Source organism: Chinchilla lanigera, unplaced genomic scaffold, assembly GCF_000276665.1.
Source record: "Chinchilla lanigera isolate Chin_1 unplaced genomic scaffold, ChiLan1.0 scaffold00033, whole genome shotgun sequence".
NCBI lineage: Eukaryota > Metazoa > Chordata > Mammalia > Rodentia > Chinchillidae > Chinchilla > Chinchilla lanigera.
The window spans coordinates 4734811-4757803 of NW_004955434.1; the positions used below are offsets into that span (position 1 = coordinate 4734811).

Below are 22993 nucleotides of genomic sequence, written 5' to 3' on the forward strand. Positions count from 1 at the left end.
CTCCTACCTCTTTTGTCTGTAACTCACTATTATTTGTCTATTTGTTTTCCTGAGAAACTATTTTGTAGACAATAATATGTAAAATGATAACCATTGATAATAACCTACCATTTTGTCTGTAATTTGCTAAGTCCCCCCTATTATTATGTTATCCTTCTTTTATTCTTTAAAATAAAAAAATTAAAAATTAAAAATTAAAAAAAAAAAAAAGAAATGATCATACAAGTGCAAAATCCAGACTGAGATGATGATACACATACAAGCCACTGAAATCTGCACAGGTGTTGGAGGCAACATTAGTATAAATGCCCAAACTGCTACTTTTCTAGGAAACCTAACCCACATTCAATACTAGGAGATAAAGGCAGTTACAGAAGAAATGCTTGGCCAGTTAGAATCCTGGAACGTTGATGATGTTGCATTCATAAAGTAGCAGCAGGATCCGGCTTAATTCCTTTGTACGACAGTGAAAAGGAAGTAGATTGGGATTTATCTATGTTGTTCTGCAGTGCTAATCCTCGGTAGAGCCAGCATAACGAGTGAAGAAATTCTAATCTAAATAGTCTGTTCATAGTCTCAGTCTGTTATTCTAGTAACCCCAGGATATCAGTGCATACCTGGAGAATTTAGTTATTAAGAGTAGTAAGGACTTAATGCACACTTGAGAAATCACAAGAGTATATACTCAAAGGACTGCTGATTGATGGATACACTTAGAATCACTGCTTTCTGGGGAAAAGGTGACTTTCATAACATATACACAAGTGTCAAGTAATATAAATGAGATTTGAAACACAGAACAAGAATTCTGTAACTTTTCCAGTGTATGACAGAATGTTCAGTGTCTGCTAAATGCATGCGTTTCAGCACCAGCAGGACTTTTCACATTATTTCCCCAATAAATGAATCTCTCATAGAAAAATAAGCAGTTTTCTCTAAGCGATCAATCTGTGTTCCAAGAGGAGGAGAACTTTGACAGAGGCAAGCTCATTGACCAGCTGCTTAGAACACCTGGGCATGAGAGCAGGGACTAACATTTTCAAAGCTCACAGACTGCTTTAGGGGCAACACTAAATGAAGCTGTGCAAATAAATCATGCTTTCTGCTGTAATTTTAAAAGCTCCTTTTTAGTAATGGAAATGACAGAAATAGAAGTAGACGAAGGTTACTTGTGCTAAAACCAGTGCTTCTGTCTAAAAAGACCAAACACAATTTTTATATAGTAGCCAAAAGAAGGATTTGCCCAGAAGCCTACAAAGGTGAACTGCATACTGCACCTTTAGCCGTATGACCTCCATGCAGTGGTTGTCCTTGTTTCTCACATTCTTCTCCCACAGGAGATTCTGTATCAAGTGACATATTTTAATAAGATCAACCACTGCTAACAGCAACAACTATGCAACAAACAGTTGATAAATTATTAATCAGTTAAAAAAGGCATTCACCTGAATAAATACATTTAGACTTTCTTCCTTTACATTTCCTGGTACTTCAAATGTGACTGTAACAATACTCTGTAAATCAACACAGACAGTAATCTTTTATAGCAATATCAATATATTTTTTTAAAAATTACTAGTTTTAAAGTGAAAATTAAGGAACATATTAAATCTTACATCATGTCTAACAATATATATTAACTCTATTAATTCTATTTTTCTCATTATATGTGCCAATTTACGTAATTAGCAACGCTGTCTTCTATATTTTGTAGAACTCATCAACACTTTGGTATTTACACAAAAACATCTCACACAGGGGGCTCATTATTTGAATATTCTGCTCTGGGATTCTGGCAACATGAAGGAGTGGACCATCCTGACTGTGCCGAGCAGCATTCTGACTTCATGTTCTCCTTCACTCTTCACAGTCCTGGGGAAAAAGCACAACTCTTCCCATTTTATACACGGGGAAAAATGAGGCTCTGAAAAGCAAACTATGCAGAGAAAAAAGTATTACCTAACAATAAATAAAGTGCAGCCTGGCGCAGTGGCACACACCCGCAACCCAGCTACTTAGGATAGCAAAGCACAGGAGGATTGCAAGTTCAAGGCCAGCCAAAGAAACTCAGCGAGATCCTATCTCAGAAATTAAAAGGGGTGTAGATTCCACTGGGCTCAGTGGAATAACATATGCCTAACATGCATGAGGCCCTGGGAACTGAAGAATCCCCAGTACAAAAGAAAAAAATATTCTACTTTATCTGAAAAATAAGCAAAATATTCTTTTTACCTCTAGCTGAACAAGAATGTATCAAGCAGAAAAGAGCAACAAGAATGGTAGCATAGTGTCACCTTTGACTTCAAACATTAAGATCATCATTTACAGGATGTAGACGTTAAGATTTATTTTTCTTCCTGATCTTGATACATTTCTCACTGTCTACTCCACAGAACTAGAAGTTTAAGATATCCTCTAACAGGTCCCATAATTAGAATTTAAACTTCCCTTTGCTGATATAACCCAGAATGTCATATTTAATGATGAAAATACAAAGCCTAAGCCTTACATAAAACAAAAAGTCCACCATACATACTAAGATGCTCATGCCATGCTCAAAATGGCTTAAAATAAGCATTACTAAAGAACACTAAAATATAGTTTTGCAAAACTTCCTAAAACTGTTTAGCCCTGCATCTTTGTTTACCATTAGAAAATCATATATATATATATATATATATATATTTTATATATCTGGAAAATCATATATATAGAAATATGAAAAGGCCAGCCCTCTTTTTAAATCCAAACTTAGAGAATAGCTAAAAAGTATTACAGATCAATTTAGGCATGAATATATTGCTACTCAGTCTCCATTGTTGTTTATAATAGGAAAAAATACTATGTTCATGCTCACATGTGAGAAATAGTCAATTTTTAGAAAGTTTCAAATTGGACTTTAAAATGTGAGACAATTAAAAGTACTTCTAAAAAATAATTTAAAAAAATATAAAAGTACTTCTAGCAGTTTCCCTTTACCCACAGGGCATATGTTCTGAGACCCTTGGTGTATATGCCTGAAACTGGAGGTAATAGCAAACCCCAAATGTAATGCTTTTTTCCATCTTAACTGAGTACTTATTACGTACTATAGCAATAACTTTTCCAATCTGAGGTGCTACATCAAAACTAGCATGGAATTTATTTATCCTTCTTCACAATTTCCTAGTTTGAAGATTTATTCTTACCACAGACCTTAGCAACTGCAGCATATAATATTTTTCTTTCCTTATTAAATCAAGAACTTTTACTTAAAGCAAGCACTTTACAGCTTGTCTTTGCTGTATACAATTTGTCAACATCACTACTCTTGTGCTTTGGGGCCTAAATAAACAGTCACCTGACCACAACTCTATGATATTGCAGCAGTTAATCTGATAACCATCGAGAGACTTACTTAAGGACTAAGAGGCAAAAAAGCATGCAGTGTGGATGTGGTAGGCAAGGGGAGGACTCACATCCCAACGAAAGAGCAGGATGGCAAGAAATTTTTATTCTGTTATTCAGAATGGCATGAAAATTAAAATTCTAAATACTTTACTTCTGGTATTTTCCATTTAATATTTTTGGATCATGGTTGACCAAAAGTAACTGAAACTGGAAAGCAAAACCAGGGGTGGAAAACTACTGTTATTGTAACCAAGAGGTAGAAACAACCTAAATGTCATCAATGAATGAAGAAAATGTGAGACATATATATATATGAAAATGGCTCTAGTAATACATATATATATATATATTATTCAGCCTTAAAGTGGAAAATTCTATCATGTGTTATACCATGAAGAGGTTATGCTAAATGAAATAAGCTAGTTACAAAAGGTCAAATTTTTGCACTCGTATCAGTACCTACAATAGTCAAACTCATAAAAATCAGAAAAAAAATGGTGGTTACAAGGTGCCAGAGGAAGGCAGAAATGGGTAGTGACTACTCAGTGAGTAGTTTTAGTCATGCAAGATGCAAAAATTCTACCCATCTGCTGTATGGCCATGTAAACACAGATAACAATACTGTGTTGTATACTTAAAATTTGTTAAGAGTAGATCTCAGATTAAACGCTCTTCACCATAACAAAAAGTACTTATTTTTAATTCTTAATAAACATACCTTGCTTTTAAATTATTGTCATTATAGTTTAAAATATGCATTTAAACTGACAATTTTATTTCTTCATTGACAAAATCACTAAAATACTTAAATCATTAAAGAAGTCATTAAATACCTAAACTTCCATATCAAAATATATAGCAAGTAAGAATATATCGCAAAAGGTTGCCAAATAAAACATAATTTGTCAGTTTCAAAAAATATCAATTTGGTCTTCAAAAAACTCTTAAATGTATTTTATTCATAACTTAGTCCCTCCCTAACCCTAGTACTGGTGACTAAGCCCAAGGGCCAGAATGCTAAGCACCTGCTCTACCACTAAGCAATGCTCTAGCCCTTAACTTGGCTTTTTTATATTGACCGTGTCAATATAGGATTCAGTACAGTCTTTGCTGCGTTGTTAGCTTAAAAATGTTTATAATTTTTTCTTTTGCAGGATAAAGAGATGACAATATTTTTATGAGATATAACTAAGTTTAGTATGAGATCAAAGAAAGTTAAAATTAGGATGATACATAACTGGACTCAAAAAAGGCAATCTCTGATTTTGGAACTATAGTTTTCCGTACCAGTAAACTCATTTCATATTAAAAACTATAAAGAAATGCCTCTAAAATAAAATTTTCAGAATAACTCAGGCTTATTGATTTGGTATTTTTTTCTTTAACCTACTATGTTATTTCTGACTTTTCTATTCTTTTGCAAATAGTCCCTATATACAATAACTTCAACATGCTTTCTTCATCTGGAAAATGATTCAAGCCCACTAGTATACTTAAATGAAACAACTATAGCTCCATAGTCCAGTCCTGTCACTGTCACTTTCCTCCTCGTGAGGCAAAATGCCTGACACCCACAACTTCAAGGAGGAGAGGTTTATTTTGGCTCACAGTGTCAGAAGTTTGAGTCAGTATTCAGGAGGCTTAAACACAGAAATGGACGGTACAAGGGCCTAGGCAGAGGAAAGCAGCTCCCATCATGGCAACCAGGGAGCAGAGAGAAGCGAGGAGCTGGGAAGGCGATATACCCTTCCAGTCATACGCTCCAGGGCCCTGCCTCTTTCCACTGCACTCCACCTCCTAACAGCAAGTGAGCTACGTGGCCCTATCACTCAATCACCTTACAAAAGTCCAGCTATAAATATAAGAGGCCTGTGGGCAACAATCTTGATCTAAACCATAACACGCCCTCTGTCCCTTTTTGCCCAGGTAAGGCCTCTCCCGTAATGTTTTGCCACTAGATACAAAGCTGAATATGTGGCATTTTCATCCCAATCACTTTACCTTCCAGATGTATCCACTTCTAGGTTTCTTTAGTCAGTTAGGCTTGTTTCCTATCATCCCTTCCGCTTCTGAGCGAGCTACACGTAGGTTGCTCAGGCAGGTCTAGCTGCGAAATAGCTCCTGTTTTACTCCGTTTCCCGCCCTTGTGTAACCACAGTGAAGGCCATCATCACATGCTACTGTATGTTCCTGCTCGCTCTCTTGATTCCAAAGCCCAATGCCACTTATGTTACGCTGCAGCACAGCCCAGGGTAAGTTCTCTTTGCCTCAAAAATTAAAACCCACAGTCACAGACCAAGATTCCAGTACCAACCAACCACCACAACTTAGGCAAGAGGGACTGCTCCTCCAAACAGCCCACTTTCAAACATCTGGAGTGGTCTTTCCCTCACTTCTGTCAAAAACAAACAAAACAAAAAACCCTACTAGTTCATGACTTCTTTTTGTTGTTTAAGTGAGAATAGAAGTTATTCCTCCTTTGACTAAGAAGAAGCACAAGAAAATTCTCAATTTTGGAAATCTTTTATTATCTTGATCTGAGAATTATAAGGACATGCATTTATATATGCACACAGATAGATATGTATATATAAATATATGTAAGGATACATAGTATTTTTAATATAGTTTTAGTGTACAATTCTATCTTTCATGGAGTCTCTGATGGGGTTCAGGACACCCTAGCCCAAAATATGACACTGTCAAAAGAAGCAGGAAAATCATGCTCAGCGTCTCCCCTAAAGCAGGGCATCGGGCCTAGGAAAGATTTTCTGACCTCCTCTTGAATGAGGTCTTAAGACTCTCATGTGAGAAGCTCTCCCAATACCCAAAGCAAAGGAGCATACTTGTCCTGAAGACAAAGGGTCACAAACAGGACTCTACCCACGCAGGCCTTGCTAAGTTCCTATCCATTTGCTATCTTTGGATCATAATCTTTTTCTCATTGTATATCTCCAAATATCCATCCTTTATCAAAAATAAAAACACACAGGTTTACTCATTTCTTCAGGCTTTCATTATGAAAAGTTCCACGTCATATAAACTTATTACATATGCTTTTTCCTCACTAATCTGTTCTGAGCTATGAACTTATCAATGGGTGAGGAAAAGATATCTTTCATTGCCTATACCTCAGATCCACTAAGCTAAATGATACTATCTATGTCTTTGATTCCCATAACTCTTTTTCTGTAATACTATATTTTGCTCAATGCTTACTTACATACCTAAAGCAGAAAAAAGCATTAGAATCTCCTGTTCAGCTTTAACAAAAATAGACATGCCCTATTTGTTGGTGAAATGACATAATGTTTGCAATTTTCTTTTATACACTCCAGCATGGGTGATAAGTACATATAGATTCACTATGCTATTCTACTTTTATGTCTGAAACTTACTATTTAAAAATATATACATGTATTTTCAAAACTTTAGCAAAGAAATGTTGACAAGATAGATGAAATAAAATGGGCAAAATGCTGACACCATTTACATGCACACAAGAAGTGCAGTTTACATTCTCTCAACATTTTTGTATCTATAATGTTAAAATACATATTAAAATGCACATGTCCAAAAGAGTTAAGGGGCAGGGACTACTGAGTATCCAAAAAAAAGTACACGAGTGATCCTTAATTATTTCTCCATTTTAGAATCACAGCTTTTCATTCTTTTTCACTGAACACATATCAAATACTAAATCTGTGCTAAGCAATGAACTTTATATTTAATGACTTTATACATTAATGCAATGAAAAGCATTTTAAGCCAAACTACAAAGCATTATAAATATAAACTATAAGGCATAATGGGGTACATTTGAGATATGAAATATGATCAACAATATGGTAAAAGTTTAAAAGCATGTTTATTAAAGTAAAAAACAAACTGAATTAATCCCTGTCACAATACTCTCCCTCACTTTCAACACCCTTATCCCATTGTTTTTGTCACTTTCTGAAGCACTTCTGGAAGTCCTCTTTCATGAGTATCTTTAGCTGTGACTGCCTCAATATCCTGAATCAATTCAAAACATTTGTGTTTCACGGTCATTGTGACTTTGAGGAAAAGCCAGAAGTTGCTCAGTGAATAAGATGAATGAGGCCACACTGTAATATTTTTATGTGAAACAGAAACTGCCATACACATTATCAATGAGGGGTGATCGAAGAATATAGTGAACATTTAAATTTTAAAAATTTATTACAGTAAAAGACACATTACCATTGATACCCCTCAAAATATTCCCCCTTTCTTCAAACACACTTTTCTATCATTCTTGGCAATGTGTCCTTTATTTCAGTAAGTTTTTAAAAATTTAAACATTCACCATATTTTTCAATCACCCCGTATATTACAGGTGTAGATACTGCCCCTTAGAAGGTTCCTGTGAGTACTCTATTTTCTTCATTTTTGAACCCTTATAACTCCTAAGTATGTATTCTTCACTCAGAAGAAACTCAGTAAGAATGTGATTCCAGTTTATCTTTATGACTGCTACTGAAAATCATAAAATTATTTTTTCCCAGAAGTTTACTGCGAGACTAGCATTTCTCTCATTCACTTATTTTAAAGACAAATGAATATTCTATATTTTAAAAACAAGTGAATATTCCCAGAGAAAGGTACCACAAATGTGGTGCTACAGTTTCCCATAAACACGTGCCAGAATGAAGATAAATGCCAGCGGCTGCGATCATCTTGGTCCTACTACAACGGGCAATGATGACTCAAGAACTTGGTGGTCACTGCTAGAGGAAGGAGGGAAGACAAGGTACAGAAAGTATACTGCTCACTTACACACCTTCTCCCTCTACGTTTTAAGTGTAACACAGGAATTATCCTAAAGTTCTACCATCTATGACCTGCTTGACAGAAACATGGATAAAAATAATAGTTTGTTCCTAGCATCTTAAGTATCTACCCCAGGGATTAGAATTTTAAAGTATAAAAAACACCTTACAGAGTTTGAAATTTATACAACTACCTGAAGGTCAAACTTGGTCAATTTTTACTTAAATAAGCCACGCTTATGCCAGACATTTCCTTCATCAGTTACTTCAATACAGTTAAAAACAGACTATAGATAGACCCCTCTGGCTACTTTTAAGTAAAAACTCCCATCATGAGGACTGATCAGAATATGCTGAGTAACTACAGAAGAAGTGGGAAGCACAATTTCCTAAAATTCTAAACACTTCAGAAATGTGTAGTTCCATGAATTCCTATTATGTGTTAAGAAGTTGGGTTAGCTGACTTCAGATGTATTCAAGATCTGGACAATATCAACACAGTTCAAAAATGCTAGCTTCAAAAGATATCTAATCAAACAGTCCTAAATACGGCCAACTTAGCGAGAGACACACTTTAAAAATATTGTTTAAGATTTCTTTTTACCTGATCAAGGTGAGGCTGTGCTGTGGGCATATGTTGAAGTTTTTCCTGAAAACTAAAATCAACCAATGAAGTTCAGTGATGAATCCAATGTAACCTTACCTCTTACTCAGAGACACAAAGTCAAACAGGAAAGAGACTTTCCATAACTGAATCTATTTTATATTTCTAATTTTACATATTCTAATGGAGAAATAATCTAATAGAGAATATTTATATGTTCTAAAAGAGAAAAGCTTTTGACAGATTAAGCTCTTTAAAGTTTTCTTTAAAATGCACACATTCACAATAAATATATGCACAATAAAAGGAAAAGCTAAGGCTTTAGCAATATATTCTTTTGTGTGGTTAAGTATCAGTGTACTTTTTTTCAAATAGGTTCAATGCAGGCTTATAAAAATATATATAACTATTTTAGGGTTGCTCAAAGTTTCTCAATTTTTACTATGCTTCCTAATATAAAATAATGCTGGGAACTACAGAAAATTAGAAGGATAAATTTTCTTTTATTAAAGTTTTCCCTTGAACATCTACTTCTTAAAACATAAACTATCCATAAATACAAATATTCTCTATGGTCAGTTAGCAGTTAAGAGAAAACAGTCAAAATCTTAAGAATGTATTGTTTTGATATGAAAAGAGCCAAAAGATCAACATGGCATAACAAATTACAATCATAACAACTGTAGCACACATTTAGACACTGGTGGAGGTGGGAGGGCAGGACTTAAAACCTTGCAGATGTTTTGCCTTGAAGAACAGTGAGGGGTAAATTAGTAACAGCAAATTTAGGAAAGAGAAGAGAGTTATAGGAACTGTTCTAGGGAATGAGTCTCATTGGGGGGTCTTAGTAGGGAAAGTGTCAAATTAAATCCTTCCCAGCTGGTTGCTCAGGAAAGGATTCTCCTGTTTTGCAGCTAAGCAGAAAGAAAAGTTAAGCAAAGGCCTCATGGATAGTGGTGGGATCACATTAAACAGCTACTTCGCTAAGTGTCACTAAAGCATTATAACTGCTCCTAATTAAGTGAAAAATGAGATTAGAAAAATCACTGAAATATCAGATACTTTTTCTATATGCCTAATGTTTAGTGTTGGACAATGACTACGTACACCTTCATATGCAAGCAAAAGGTCAAAAATTCAACTATTATCTAAATGTTTAGTTCCTAGCAAATTTCAGAATTTTATGCCTTAATTTTTTCTTGATCTTAAAAACAAAGTGTGTTAGCAAAAGCAAAAATTTATGAATCAGAATACCCATTCTGCACACTGACTTGTATCTTGTTAACCACTTCTATCTTTTAATGTATACACCTAAAATAGTTTACTGTTTTATGTATTAGAGATTCAGTTCTTTTCACCACAAGATGAAACTTGCAACTTTTCTATTTCCTCCAGGTAAAACTGGAAAACTTTGAAGTGGATGCTTTAAAGAAAGTATCTTTATTATAGTCAGAGGTAAGTAGAAAGGAAAAACAAAAATATCCTGAATATCGAAGTAGAAAATAGTCTTACACTACCATCCTTTCTCCCCTTCGCTATTAAGAATAAACTGTTAAAGTAAAATATATAAAGGGAAGAAACAAAGACTTCAACTAAGAAGTATTTTAGTGTTTCATATTAAATGACCATCAATTTGCAAGCTCTTAGACCCAACAGAGAAAAATTAGCTGAAGAAAGGCAAACTTAAGGCAGTATTAGTTCATTTCCTACCTTTGTAAATATATTTAAATGTGGCACAGGGTCTGTAAACACAAAAACAACTCGTTGCCTCAGATGAAATACAGTTCTAAGGCAGATGTGAAGGGCAAGGAAAAGGGAACACGGCCAGCTGCTGAAACTGCACTGACTACTCAAGAGAAATAAACTGTAGTCTTGGATTTAAGAAAAGGAGCAAGGTAAAAGGTTGGCAGGGGTCGGACTGGTGGACTTGAGTGGAAATGGACCTCAAGACAAAGGCTCTTATGTTCCTAGAATTAGGAGACAGTACCAGCAAACCAGCTCCCTAGTAAAGTCAGTGCTAAAAAAGACCATTTTTTAATGACAAAGTTTATGCTTCAGGCCATATTCCTGTCAGAATGCTTTGGTTCATATCCATAATCCTTCGGGTAAAGTTTTCATTTCTAAATAAGAAAAACAAAGCTTTATGTAAAAAACTGTAACTTTGATTGCTTTTCGTATTATTCAATCACTATCAAGCTTAAATAAAATTGGGACCTAAAGCTGACATCAGAGAAAACGGTTCAGGATGCTAAAGAGAGATTTCACAACTTTGTACAGGAGTGTTCTGAAATGATACAACACATTTCTCCCATAAAGCAAAAAATAGGCACTTTCATAATATAAAATACAGGGATTTTTTTTTTTAAATTAGAAAAATCATCTATACTTCAAGTATACCAAACTGTTCTATTTTCTTACTGACTAGAACTAAAAGGAAATGCGGATCTTGCTGAAGCACCCTAGGAATCTCCTTGTAATTTTAACTTGTTATTTGTTACTTTACAAGGTCTAACTCTAGAGGGTACAAATAAAATGAATAGCTCTCAACTGAAGAACTGACTTCCAGAATGAGTAGTTCTAGTCTGACATCTACAATGACAAGTTTCAAACTAAGGAGGTAGTCATCCTGCCTATCCTAAACTTCCAGGTGTGAAAATAGTAGCAATAATTTTACACATTAAATGTGAATTTAAATTCTCTTATTTATAAGGGCAAAGAAGTTCAATAAAACACTATCATACCCTATCTTGACAGTTTATTTTAGAAATTATTTTTTAAATCTGAACAATCTAAAGACTGAGGGGGGAAAACTAGTTAAAAAATTAGTTTTAAAGGCATGGCTGGGCCAGGCATATAGCTCAGTGGCACAAGCGCCTGCCTGGCAAGCACAAGGTTCTAAGTTCGATTCCCAATACCAAAAATGTTTTTAAAAAGGCCTGGCTAAGTAGAATGGCATATACATTTGTGTTTATTGATACACACACCTAGGAATTAGCAATCAGAAGTATAGACCTACTTACCATGCCTATCTGCAAACTAAACTGCCTTACCAATTTAAAACATCAGAGAGATGTCCATTTTTGTGCAGACATACTCAAGACTTAAAAGTTACTGCAAGCATTATTTGCAATAGCCAAAATGTGGAAACAACCTAAATACTGTACCTGTCAACTAAGGAACGGGTAAAGTAAATGTGGTACTTTTACTAAAACGGAATATTACTCAGCCTTTAAAAAGGGGGAGGAAATCCTGCCATTTGCAACACCATGGATCAACCTTGAGGATGTTATGCTAAGTGACAGAAACTAGTCATTGAAGAACAAATACTGCAAAACTCACTCATAACAGGTAATTAGTAAAGCCCATAGAAGCAAAGACTAGAATAGTGGTTACCAGGACATAGAAAGAGGGAAAACATTTAGTGAGTAGAGTACAGAGATTTTTACAATAAGCTGCAGAGATCTGTTATGCCTATAAATAACAATACTGTATCATACTCAAAACTTTGTTAGGAGGGTAGATCTCATATGTTTTTACCACAATTAAAAAAACAGACGCTGATGTTCAAGAATAACTGATCTCTCTTCCTTCCTTTATCAAAAAGATTTCCCCAAGGAAGAGACAGAAAGCTAATCCATAACTAAGCTGTTTGTATGAACATCCCAAACTAAAACTTCCTATGTATTTGATGCATTTTTCTATTGAAAAGAGTATTGCAGTGGTTAGCATAGAAATATTAAATAATATATCTTTAAAGCTACCTATCATTTATACCATAATTTCTACAAGAAAATACACTATGATGCACAAGCAAGAAATTAACAAAACTTTCTGGCATAAACTTAAGAATGATCTTGTATGTCAGAATGCCAGAAAGCTTAAGTCGGGCATGGTGGTGCACACCTGTAATCCCAGCACTTGGGAAGCTGAGGCAGGAGGATCGTTGTGAGTTCAAGGCCAACCGGGGCTACAAAGTGAGCTCACAGCCAGCCTGAACTGCACAGAGAGATCCTGTCTCAAAAAGAAAAAAATAAAAAAAAGAATGACAGAAAGCTTCAATCAAGGATGTACTTGTGTAAATCATTCCTGTAACTGTAGAATAAAAGCATATTACATTAAAAGTGACCAAAATATTGAAAAAACATACCTTATTCCAGAGAGACTATCAAAGGCATGAAGATCTAATATGTTAGTGAGATCAACTCTAAAAGGAAGAAAATTCATGTGATCAGTTGAAAATTCTGTGAAAAATATCCAATTAAGAAAAAAACCTTTTATCAAAACATAACATAAAGCTCAATCAAAATATAATACTTTGGAAAATGCATAAAAATGACAAAAAAATGCTACTGTAAAATTTTCTCTATGTAAAATTCTTAAAAGTGGACACATCTAGGCAAAAAACTAAGTTACTGCTTCAACAAACTTTAGCATTTTTTGTTTTTAGCACTCTCAAATGTCTTTCCATTCCTGAAATCTAATTTATGAGCTTTTCAAATACCACATTTTTTATTGCTCACCCCCCAAAAACATTAGCTAAAAAATTAAAACTTTACAAGCAGCTTATAAACAAAAGAAATGATAACTAGAAATAACACAGTAGTATATTTATATTCCAAATATCTTTGGAGTTTTGTATTTCTTTTATACTAAAATAGGTAACATAAGGCAAGGCATCAGGGTGGAGGGTATAGCCCACTGATAGAATGTGCTTAGTAGTCACAAGGTTCTGGGCTCAATCCCCAGCATCACCACCATCACCAACAACAAAAACAACACCAAGAAACACTAGCAGTCAAACAACCAGTGCAAAAAAAAAAAAAATTTTTTTTTTTTTGGTTTTTTTTCCGGTACCGGGAATTGAACTCACAACGTCACGCTTGCCAGGCAGGTGCTGTGCCGCTGAGCTAAATCCCCAGCCCCAGTGCATAAATATTCATTCACTAGGACCCTATCTACATGTGAGTTTGATTTCTTTTATTCAGAATAGGGTTGTAGATAGAATGAAGTTTCCTGCTCTATCAAAATAGATATTATTTCTCTTAGTGATAAACTTTGTTAGGAATGTAGTGATTCAAACCACATGACAATAACCTATCACAATTAGTATTAATTTTGTTTAGATACATAAAAGCAAATATATAAAGGCAGGGGACAGGTTTCCAATTCTAACATAAGCCCATATAAGAGGAGAAGACAGTGACCTCTCCATAATCAAAGCTAAAACGGAGACTGCTTAAAGAAAATGACCAAAATGTAATTAAATTTCAAAATCAGACTCGATACTTGATGAATATTTATTAAAATTTCACAGACAAAACAAAGCTCATTTGTCAGATTCAAGATTATCTTAAACACACAAACATGTAAGATAAAACATGGCTTTAATTTAGGACTGACCAGCTGTGCCTGCTTTGCCCCCTTTCAGCAGTCTGCCATCCACTCACACTTGTGGCAGCAGTGTTCTGTTACATTATGAGTGTTTAGCTTGGCACACACATGCATTCCCATTTATGAAAATAAGAAAATGCCGAAGTTTTATGTTAATAGACTGTAACATTTCAAATTCTGAACATTCTAGATGTGCTGAATTAGGAGAATAATCAAGCAAAGAAGTAACTGCTCCCTGAAAAAATTTCTCAATATCGATTTACACCAAGACCAAAGTCTTAACATTAAACATTATTTCATTTTTCACCTTCACAGTTGAGCAAATATTTATACTAACAAGTAAAAGACGAATGAAATTTCCCAAGTTTATCATCTTTACAGAACAGCTTAAAGTTTAGTAAGCTTTGCACATGGCAATGTGAAAATTTAATTGCTTTAAAAAGCAAACCTTCTAAACATACTACTGTCTCACTGTGACAATGTCCTTGAGAATACTCACTATTTAGAGGTAAGTTTGCCTTATACAGATTCCTGTGATTTCCCAGACAGGATCAATAATGAATCTGATCACACTCTATAGAAAAAAAAGTATCAAAGTCTCTCACCAAATTCTCAGTGGAAAGAAAAAAAGGGGAAAAAAGCCAAAGCTTCCAGATGGAAGTTTTAATGAACTTTCCCTGACACCAGTATTGCCACGAAAAAAAAAATTTTCACTTATTCAAGATGTATGACTAGAAAACTAATTTTCATAATATCAAATGTTTAATTTCCTCCTTCAGAAATGAAAAAAAAATCAGCTCTTTTCCAAAACACTGAAAAAAAAAAAAAAAAAAAAGACCATTACCATCATTTAACACATTCACAAAGGGGCTGTAACTAACTCATGTCTTGCTGAACCACTAATAATGTTACATGCATGACTGTCCTGTTGGATGGCATGGGACGATCATGCATATACCACTAGTGGTTCAAGCCAGTGGGAACACCGTTAATAACTAAGTGGGAAAATAATGGGGAAAGAAGAAACTTCAGAAGTTCATTTTTCTTAACTTTTTGAAGTACCCACTGCAGCTACTACTCTAGGGATACTAAGAGTCATCTTTGCAACTCTTCTGACTCTCTCAACAGGGCATACCAGTCTATCCCAGATCTATGTGTTAGGGTTAGGGTTAGGATTATAAATACTGTCCAAAAGCTCAGTCCTAAACTCCAGAAATAAATTTCTAAATATGTTGCCAAGTGGTACCACAACCTGCACCTGCTTCCAAAACAGAACTACAGTAATCACCTTTTCTAAACCTACTTCCCCCACTGCCTCACACAAGCTGCTCTCCCTTCTTAGTATTTCCTATCTTGCAGAGAATAGCCCCACATTAAGTCTATCTTCCAAGAGTCATACTACTTTCAAAATTCCTCACAAACTCCTTGATGCCTACACGAGGAAAACCACACTATCTATTGTGGCATTCAAAATCCTTGGTGGTAAGTTTTGTCTCCTCAGTCATACACTTTTTTCTTCCTTGCCACATAATAACATGTGTTCTAATCATTTAAACACATTTACAGGTGCCTGGAATACAAAGTTTTCCCGCTCTGAAATCCTACTAAATATAAAGTCTTCCCTACTCTACCTAGTCTATCTGGATACATCTTACTCATGACTCAGATCAATGATCACCTTTTCCAGTTAAAATTTTCCTGGCCCTTCATCAGGAAGAGTTGAGTAGTTACTCCTTTATTTTCCTATTCCTTTCTTTACTTTTCTTTTTTTGAGACAGGGTCCAATATGCAGTTCAGGGCTGGCCTTTAACTCACTATGTAGCCCAGGTTGGCTTCAAACTCATATTGATCCTCCAGCCTCAGCCTCCCAAGTGCTGGGGTTACAGGCGTGCCCCACTACTCCTGGCTATCTTCCTATTGTTATAGGGCCCTGTGCATTTAATATTCCTGTTGTGATATATTAATATTCAACACGGGTTTCTTTGGTTATTTGCTTCTCTGATTTCCTCAAATCACTAATCTTAAAGACAATTTTTGCCTCACCCATTGTTTAAATCTTCAATCTCCCATGAAATTCCTGGTAGCCAGTAAGATATTCAGTATAGTCTGTTTGAATTAATTTATTACTGTGTTTTGATTTTCTTCTCTTTAGTTCATTTAAACCTCCAAAGATGAAAAAAAAAAAAAAAAAAGGCTAAAAAAAGATAATGGCATGTCTTCTAACCTTCCTACTTCTGAAGTCAACATAGTCCCCTAAAACTCCTATAATATTTGCCTCTAACTCAACTCAAGCCTTATCAATAAGACAGTGTGACATACCATTCCCCTCCCTTTCTCCCTTCCCTTCCTCCTTACCTCTTCCTCTTTTCTTTTATTTCTTCTAGGCACTGGGGATTGGACCCATGGACTTGTTCATACATTCCAGGCAAGTACCCTACCACTGAGCTATATCCTCAGCCCTTATGCTCAAAGAAAGCCTTTACTACATATGCTCATATCTCTTTTACTTTTGTCAGTGTTTGTTAACCTCAAAATAGTAAAGGAATTAAAAATTTTACAATAATAAAATAAAACTTCTATCAAAGTGATTTTGACAATTTTGTGAAGAACCAAACCTCTAGTTTCCAAACTGGGAAGCTCAAGTTGCTATGCCTCAAATAATTTGGGGAAATATTTAATATCAGATTCATAATACAATAGAAGAACTGTACTATGAAGATCCTGTCTTCACAAAAAGGATTCTCACCCAACTTTAGTCCTCATAACAAGGAAGTCCTATTTCAAAGGCCCTTAGATTCTCAGATGCACTGCCAGACATTACTACTGAAGACCAGAAAAAAAAATTTTATTCACTTGTTCACACACCCATTTGAAATCATAATTAACAACAGCATGTTTACTATTACTATTCTGTAATAGAACAAATGTTAGAAGTGACGGAAATGGTAAAACTACTACATAATAAGCTAATGAAGATGAAACCTGTACTCAGGATATGGACAGTTCCAAAATGAAAATGAAAGAAAACTGATTTAAGGTGATTATAAATAAGAACTGAATAAATGCTTATAGAATATATTCTATTTATTTATTAGATACGATTTTTAAAAGCTTACTGAAGCATCTCATGGTCTGTGTGTCACTTTATAAAGAAAAGAGAAATTAAAAAGAAAGGACATGTAAAATGCAAAACAGATCACAGTATGAGTTAGATAATCAGATTTCTACAGTGGAATTTGAAATGTAGGGAGCACATTTGGTAAATGCTCGTAGAAGACTTACACTAAGGTATTCTTCTGCTACCTCTGTAAGCAGATGAGTGGCTCCTGAGAATGCATTCCAAATTAATTCCCCAGCTGTTCACATGCTTATAAGCAGCTGCTGCTGTTACTGCCTAACATTTATGGTAGTCTGTCAGCACCTCTAATCTCGGCCACAACAGACAAGCCACTCAGCTGAGCCCTCTGCTGCACTTTCAAGGGAAGAATCTCTCAACCAGAGACTGGGTGGCACTAGGCTGCCAGCTGGGAGTCACAGAGTTGCTGGCTGCTCCTTGTATGGTCTATCAGTTGCTGAGCCTTTCACACCAAAAATGAGATTAATAAAATGCCTTCACACAGAAATTTTCCGAAACCATGAAAGCACCTGGTGGAAAATGGTTCAATCTACAACAGTACACTTTACAGGTGTTTTAAGAGCGTATCTAGTTTATAAAGTAACATACAGCTAAATGAACAGAACAAAAGAGAAAAGTATCTAAAGAAAATGGAAATTAAAATTTAACAAAGCAATGTATTGGAAACAACAAATGTACTGGTTGAAATTCCATGTATTTTTATAGGAGAATTTTTTCCCAACTATGAAACACTAAAGTAGTTTTAAAACCATTAAAAAGCCATTCGAATAGCTCAAATGAAGACTCTTCAACATACTTTCTCAGATTTCTATACTAATTTACTTGCTTGAGTGGTTGCAACTGTTGTGTAATTTTATTAAACAACAACACAGTTACACAGTGTTACCATGGCTCTAGTCTTAGTTAAAAAGAAAGGCAAAGAAATTAAGTAAACATGTCAAACTAATTTATAAAGAACATTCAAAACATTTTTGGTTCCATTTTTAAAAATATACCTACATTTTTCTAATATTATCAAGTGTATTTATCAATAACTTAATGTTTATAATTAATTAACTAAAACTATTTGCTGATAGTATTAGAAACAGCTTTATAAAAATACCTGGATCTTTGTGTTTCTAAAATTTTTCCCAGTCCATTTATTGATCTGAAATTTAAAAAAGTAAAAGAAAAGGTAAAAATCCAAATGTTAATTTTTTAGAAAAGAATATAAATCACATTATTTCTAAAACTGCAATTAAATAAATACAACTGGAACTAGAAGACAACTGAAAATAGAAAACAAAATTTGCATTTTGTTATGGTTTATTCTTCTCCTTCAAACATAAATCTGGTATATTTCTCTCATGCATTAAGAAATCATGAGGGGCTGGGGATTTAGCTCAGCAGCACAGCGCCTGCCTGGCAAGTGCAAGATCGTGAGTTCGATTCCAGGTACTGGAAAAAAAAACAAGAAATCATGATACACAAAAACCTACTGCACACTGAAGGATCAAAGATGATATTGTGATTTATAAAAAGATCCTTCACTTTAGAAAAATGATTCACAAATAGCCAGTAAATCTAGTGTTCTTATAATGAGGAGAATCTTCAAATATTTAATGATAGCCATTTTTCTCCACTTACATACTTTTGGAAATGGCTATACACACATTCAATAATGGAATACGGCTCCTGTTGTACAGTACCAAGTACCTGCTAATTCCTTTTCAACACAATGAACCTCTCATCTATTTGGATTTATAGTATCAACTCCACTCTCTTTAGGGTTAACTGCTCGAGACAGGTGCTATTTGTTCAAGCATGCTCTTCTGGGTAGGCATCCCTCATAGGGTGATTCCGAGACAAGTCTCTCCACTGCTTTTTAAAAATGTTTTTACAAAATTCTGAATCTCCTCTTCTGAATGTATTCTATACCCTGATACCTATTTTCCTTCCACATATGTTTAACTTCTACCACTTCAAATCTGATTGCAAGTCAGTTATAAGTCTGATGAACACTGGATGATAAAAAACTCAAAGAACCTATAATTTATCAAAGTACTTTCTTTTCTAGCAGCATAGTGAAGTATAGGCTGTCCACAAGCTGTCTAACAGTACTACCAGTGCATGAGAGCCAGCTTAGTCAATATGAGGATATAAAGGCCAGCTAATAGCAATCACTACTCTTATGCCAAAAATGTTTGCAAAGAGATTGTGTTCTCCCTAGTAAACTTTAAGGATATTACTTTAAAATAAAACCAAACACAAACAAAAAGTGTGAATTTCTTTCTCCAGCAATTATTCATTGCAAACTATCTTTTAATGAATCTTACATTTACTGATTCAGTTAACATATACTATACTAGTTGTGCCAAACCTATGACTTAACAAAACAAAGTCTTCTGAACAGTCAGAAAATAACTGTTGGGTCATTTAACACACAGCTGAGTATCCTTCATACTGTCTATGTTGAGCAGCATTTTCCATGGACACTGAGGACATTAAAGCAAGCTAGAAACAAGGCACAGCTGACTTAGGAAAGACATAGTCAACAAAAGTTGAGGGCAAAGTAAAATCACCTGAGTCTGGGAAGACTCATCAGAAAAACTAGGAGGGAAGAGAGAAAATAGGTTTTAAAGGAGTGATGGTGAACTTCTTGGAGCTTTCAATGATATAAACATCCCAGTGCACCATGTGTGCCATAGGTTTGGCACCACTGCTCTACAGAATGGAAAACACTGCTATTAAAAGAAGTGGCAGTGGTGAAGGAATTCAGAAATAGGCCGCATAAAAAAATATTATGAGTAAAGGAGGGACTTGGCAAGACATGTCTATGGGAAAGTAAGTAACTATCAGGGTTACACCTAAGAAGCTCAACGTTAGGAAAGAGTCAAAGAAAAAAATGGGAAAAGAATGGTGGAATCAAAGGATCTTCAATAAATCTATGAATTCTAAACTATATTCTGCAAGCAATAAGGAATGATTTTATATATTTCCATTTAATAGTCAACTGGCCAACAACAAAATATGTGATTCCTTAATGATTCTTGAAGCAAGTCGTCCTTGAAACTTAAGTTTCTACAAGGCAATTTTGAATACAGTTAAACCTACAATTTTGTACCTAAAGGTTTCTTTCAAATTTTACTTAATATTTAACTGATATATAGAAACATAAAAATTATACATATTAATGGAGTGCCATATGATGTGCCATGTGATGTTTCAAAACATGTATACATATAATGCTTAGTCAAGTTAAATGTATCTCCTCAAACATTTTTCATCTCTTTACAGTGAAGACATTTAAAATTCTATCTTCTAGCTTTTTGAGATACACGGTATACAACTGCTATCTACTGTACCTAATAGTTGTTCTTAATTTGTGTAACTCTTCTTCTGAAATCAAGTCTGTTTTATTGATGAGGATGATATCTGCTAAAGCAACTTGCCTAAAATAGCAAAGAGAATAGATGTTAAAACTAAAATGTTAAGAAATTAAAAATAGAAACAACTCCTTTAAATAAAAATATCAGTTAAGAACTAACTACTAACAGTTTTATACAAGTGATTCAGTTACTCCTAATCTACTTAAGACAGTAAAAGTAAATTGTATTCATCACTATGTAAATTCAAATTTCACATGATAGTAAGAAAGTATTCACCTATAATCCCAGCACTTGGAGGTTGAGGCAGGAAGATAGCTGGACTATCAGCCTGGACTATACACAGTTCATTTAAGCCCAGCCTAAACTACATATCAAGACCTTGTCTCAAAAAAACAAAACAAAAAAAAGTATTAAGTACTCTTATTTGATAATCTAGAGCTATGGAAAGTTTACAAAAAGTTTACAATCAGAAGGATGATTTTGAACTCATTAATTATAAGGAAAATTTAAAAATTCAAATATTCAATACGATAGGAAGTCTATTTATTAAACTGTTTCTCATAATATGCACCATAATTTTCAAAGAATTACAGAAAACAAGTTCACTCAACATGAAATACTAATTGAATAGTTTTGCTTAAAAAAAATGCACTTCAGAAGATGTATCAAGATCTTGCACAAATATCTTCATCACTATAAATATTATCTCAGTAAAATATACAGAAATTTCAGTTAAAGAATTCAGTTGACAGAATGCTAGATAACAAAATAGATTATTTTAATTAGAGTTCTATTTTCCATTAACAGCAGTAGTACAACTAAGAAATCTTCCAACTTTCCTCAGTTCTTCAGGAAATTTTAAACACTGGACTATTTGTTTCTGAGTCTTATGCTATATATCAAACACAAATTTTCAAAACTAAAGTAATTCACTGAAAAAGTAGATTTCAACAGAATGTATGCACCAACGTTTCATTTCTGTTTAAGTAAATTTTATATGAATAAAGATGAAATGGAAATATTTCCAAATACAACCAGTTGCAAACTTTGAATTATTTTATTTCTATGGACTTCTATGTTTAATTCTTTTGGCTTTTATAACATTTTGTTATTTTCTTTTTGGCTCATTTATACTTTCGATAACAAACACTTCTATAAGGAAAAAAGTTGAAATAATGTTTAAATTCGTTCTAATTTGAATCATAATCATATGCCAAATGCAGTGTTTAGGTAGGATTACAAAACAAAAGGATATCATTCTCCAAAGTCATATGTAACCACTTGTTTGTTGTCTTTATTTTTTGCCTAAATCATCTGCACCAAATCGCAGGGGACTTCACTCTTAAACCCAGCAGCACAGTGCTGTCATCTATCTCAAATCCTGTATTCCATTAGCAAGAATATGCTTAAGGTAGGTAAGGTATTTTAAAGATTTATAAATCTAAAGATACATCAATTAGGCACATAAAAGAATTTAAGTTAAAAAATATTGTAGGTGCCAAAATATTTCCACATTTATTCTTCTATTCTGAAGTAGTGAACACTGAGATGTTAAAGCAGTGAGACAACTACTTTTTTAAAAAATAAATAATCCCCCAAAATTGTATGAGAATAAGAAAATATTTTAAGTGTTAATGTTTTCCAAAGTCCTCACAAAGAACTTCTGTGCCCAGCCTTCATTTTATACTGCAATATAAATGATTTTAAATAAAATGACAGGTTATTAGACCATTATGAACAGATACCAATAATTCATGGGAAAAAATAAAGTTGCTTAACTATGCTTTAATGTTTCTCAGGTTTTTTGTAGTTTCATATCAATGGTTTCTCTTTCTAATTAGCCACAATAAGTACAAACTTTAAACAAGAATACCTAGTAGCTTCATTGGTGAGGCCATCAGGTTTTTCTTCTGCTAAATGCTAAACAAAAACAAAGTTTTAAAAAAGTTACTATGGTATAGTACAAAATCTATGTGATCACAAAGGATTTTACTTTAGAGTCATTCTTCTTGCCTCTAATAAAGATTTCAACAAGTTCCTTTACTAAATAAATACATTCAGGAGCAACTATTCTGTTTTCTTGAAATTTTCCTACTTGATAATTGACAGCTAATAATTATAAATCTTAATGGGGTACAGTGTGATGTTTCAGTACATTTATACATTGAGTAATAACTCAGGACAGGTCATCCATTATGTTAAACATTTGTCACTGCTTGATGATGAAAACACTCAAAACCATCTCTTCTAGTTACTTTGCAATATACCATATAATACTGAATAGAACACCTTTCTGTAATAGAACACAAGA

The 22993-nt window shown here is 34.1% G+C and overlaps 1 protein-coding gene across 1 annotated transcript in view; it reads right to left on the minus strand.

Moving 5' to 3' along the window:
* LOC102010514 (COBW domain-containing protein 2) overlaps positions 1-22993 on the minus strand; it is a 48407-nt gene that overhangs the window by 2227 nt on the left and 23187 nt on the right. Inside the window, exons 7-13 of the mRNA XM_005388584.2 lie at positions 22556-22602; positions 20659-20745; positions 18417-18461; positions 12935-12991; positions 8788-8839; positions 1446-1514; positions 1278-1343 (exon numbers count right to left, since the gene is read on the minus strand). Coding sequence (XP_005388641.1) covers positions 1278-1343; positions 1446-1514; positions 8788-8839; positions 12935-12991; positions 18417-18461; positions 20659-20745; positions 22556-22602 — 423 coding nt within the window. The remainder of the gene's footprint in view (positions 1-1277; positions 1344-1445; positions 1515-8787; positions 8840-12934; positions 12992-18416; positions 18462-20658; positions 20746-22555; positions 22603-22993) is intronic.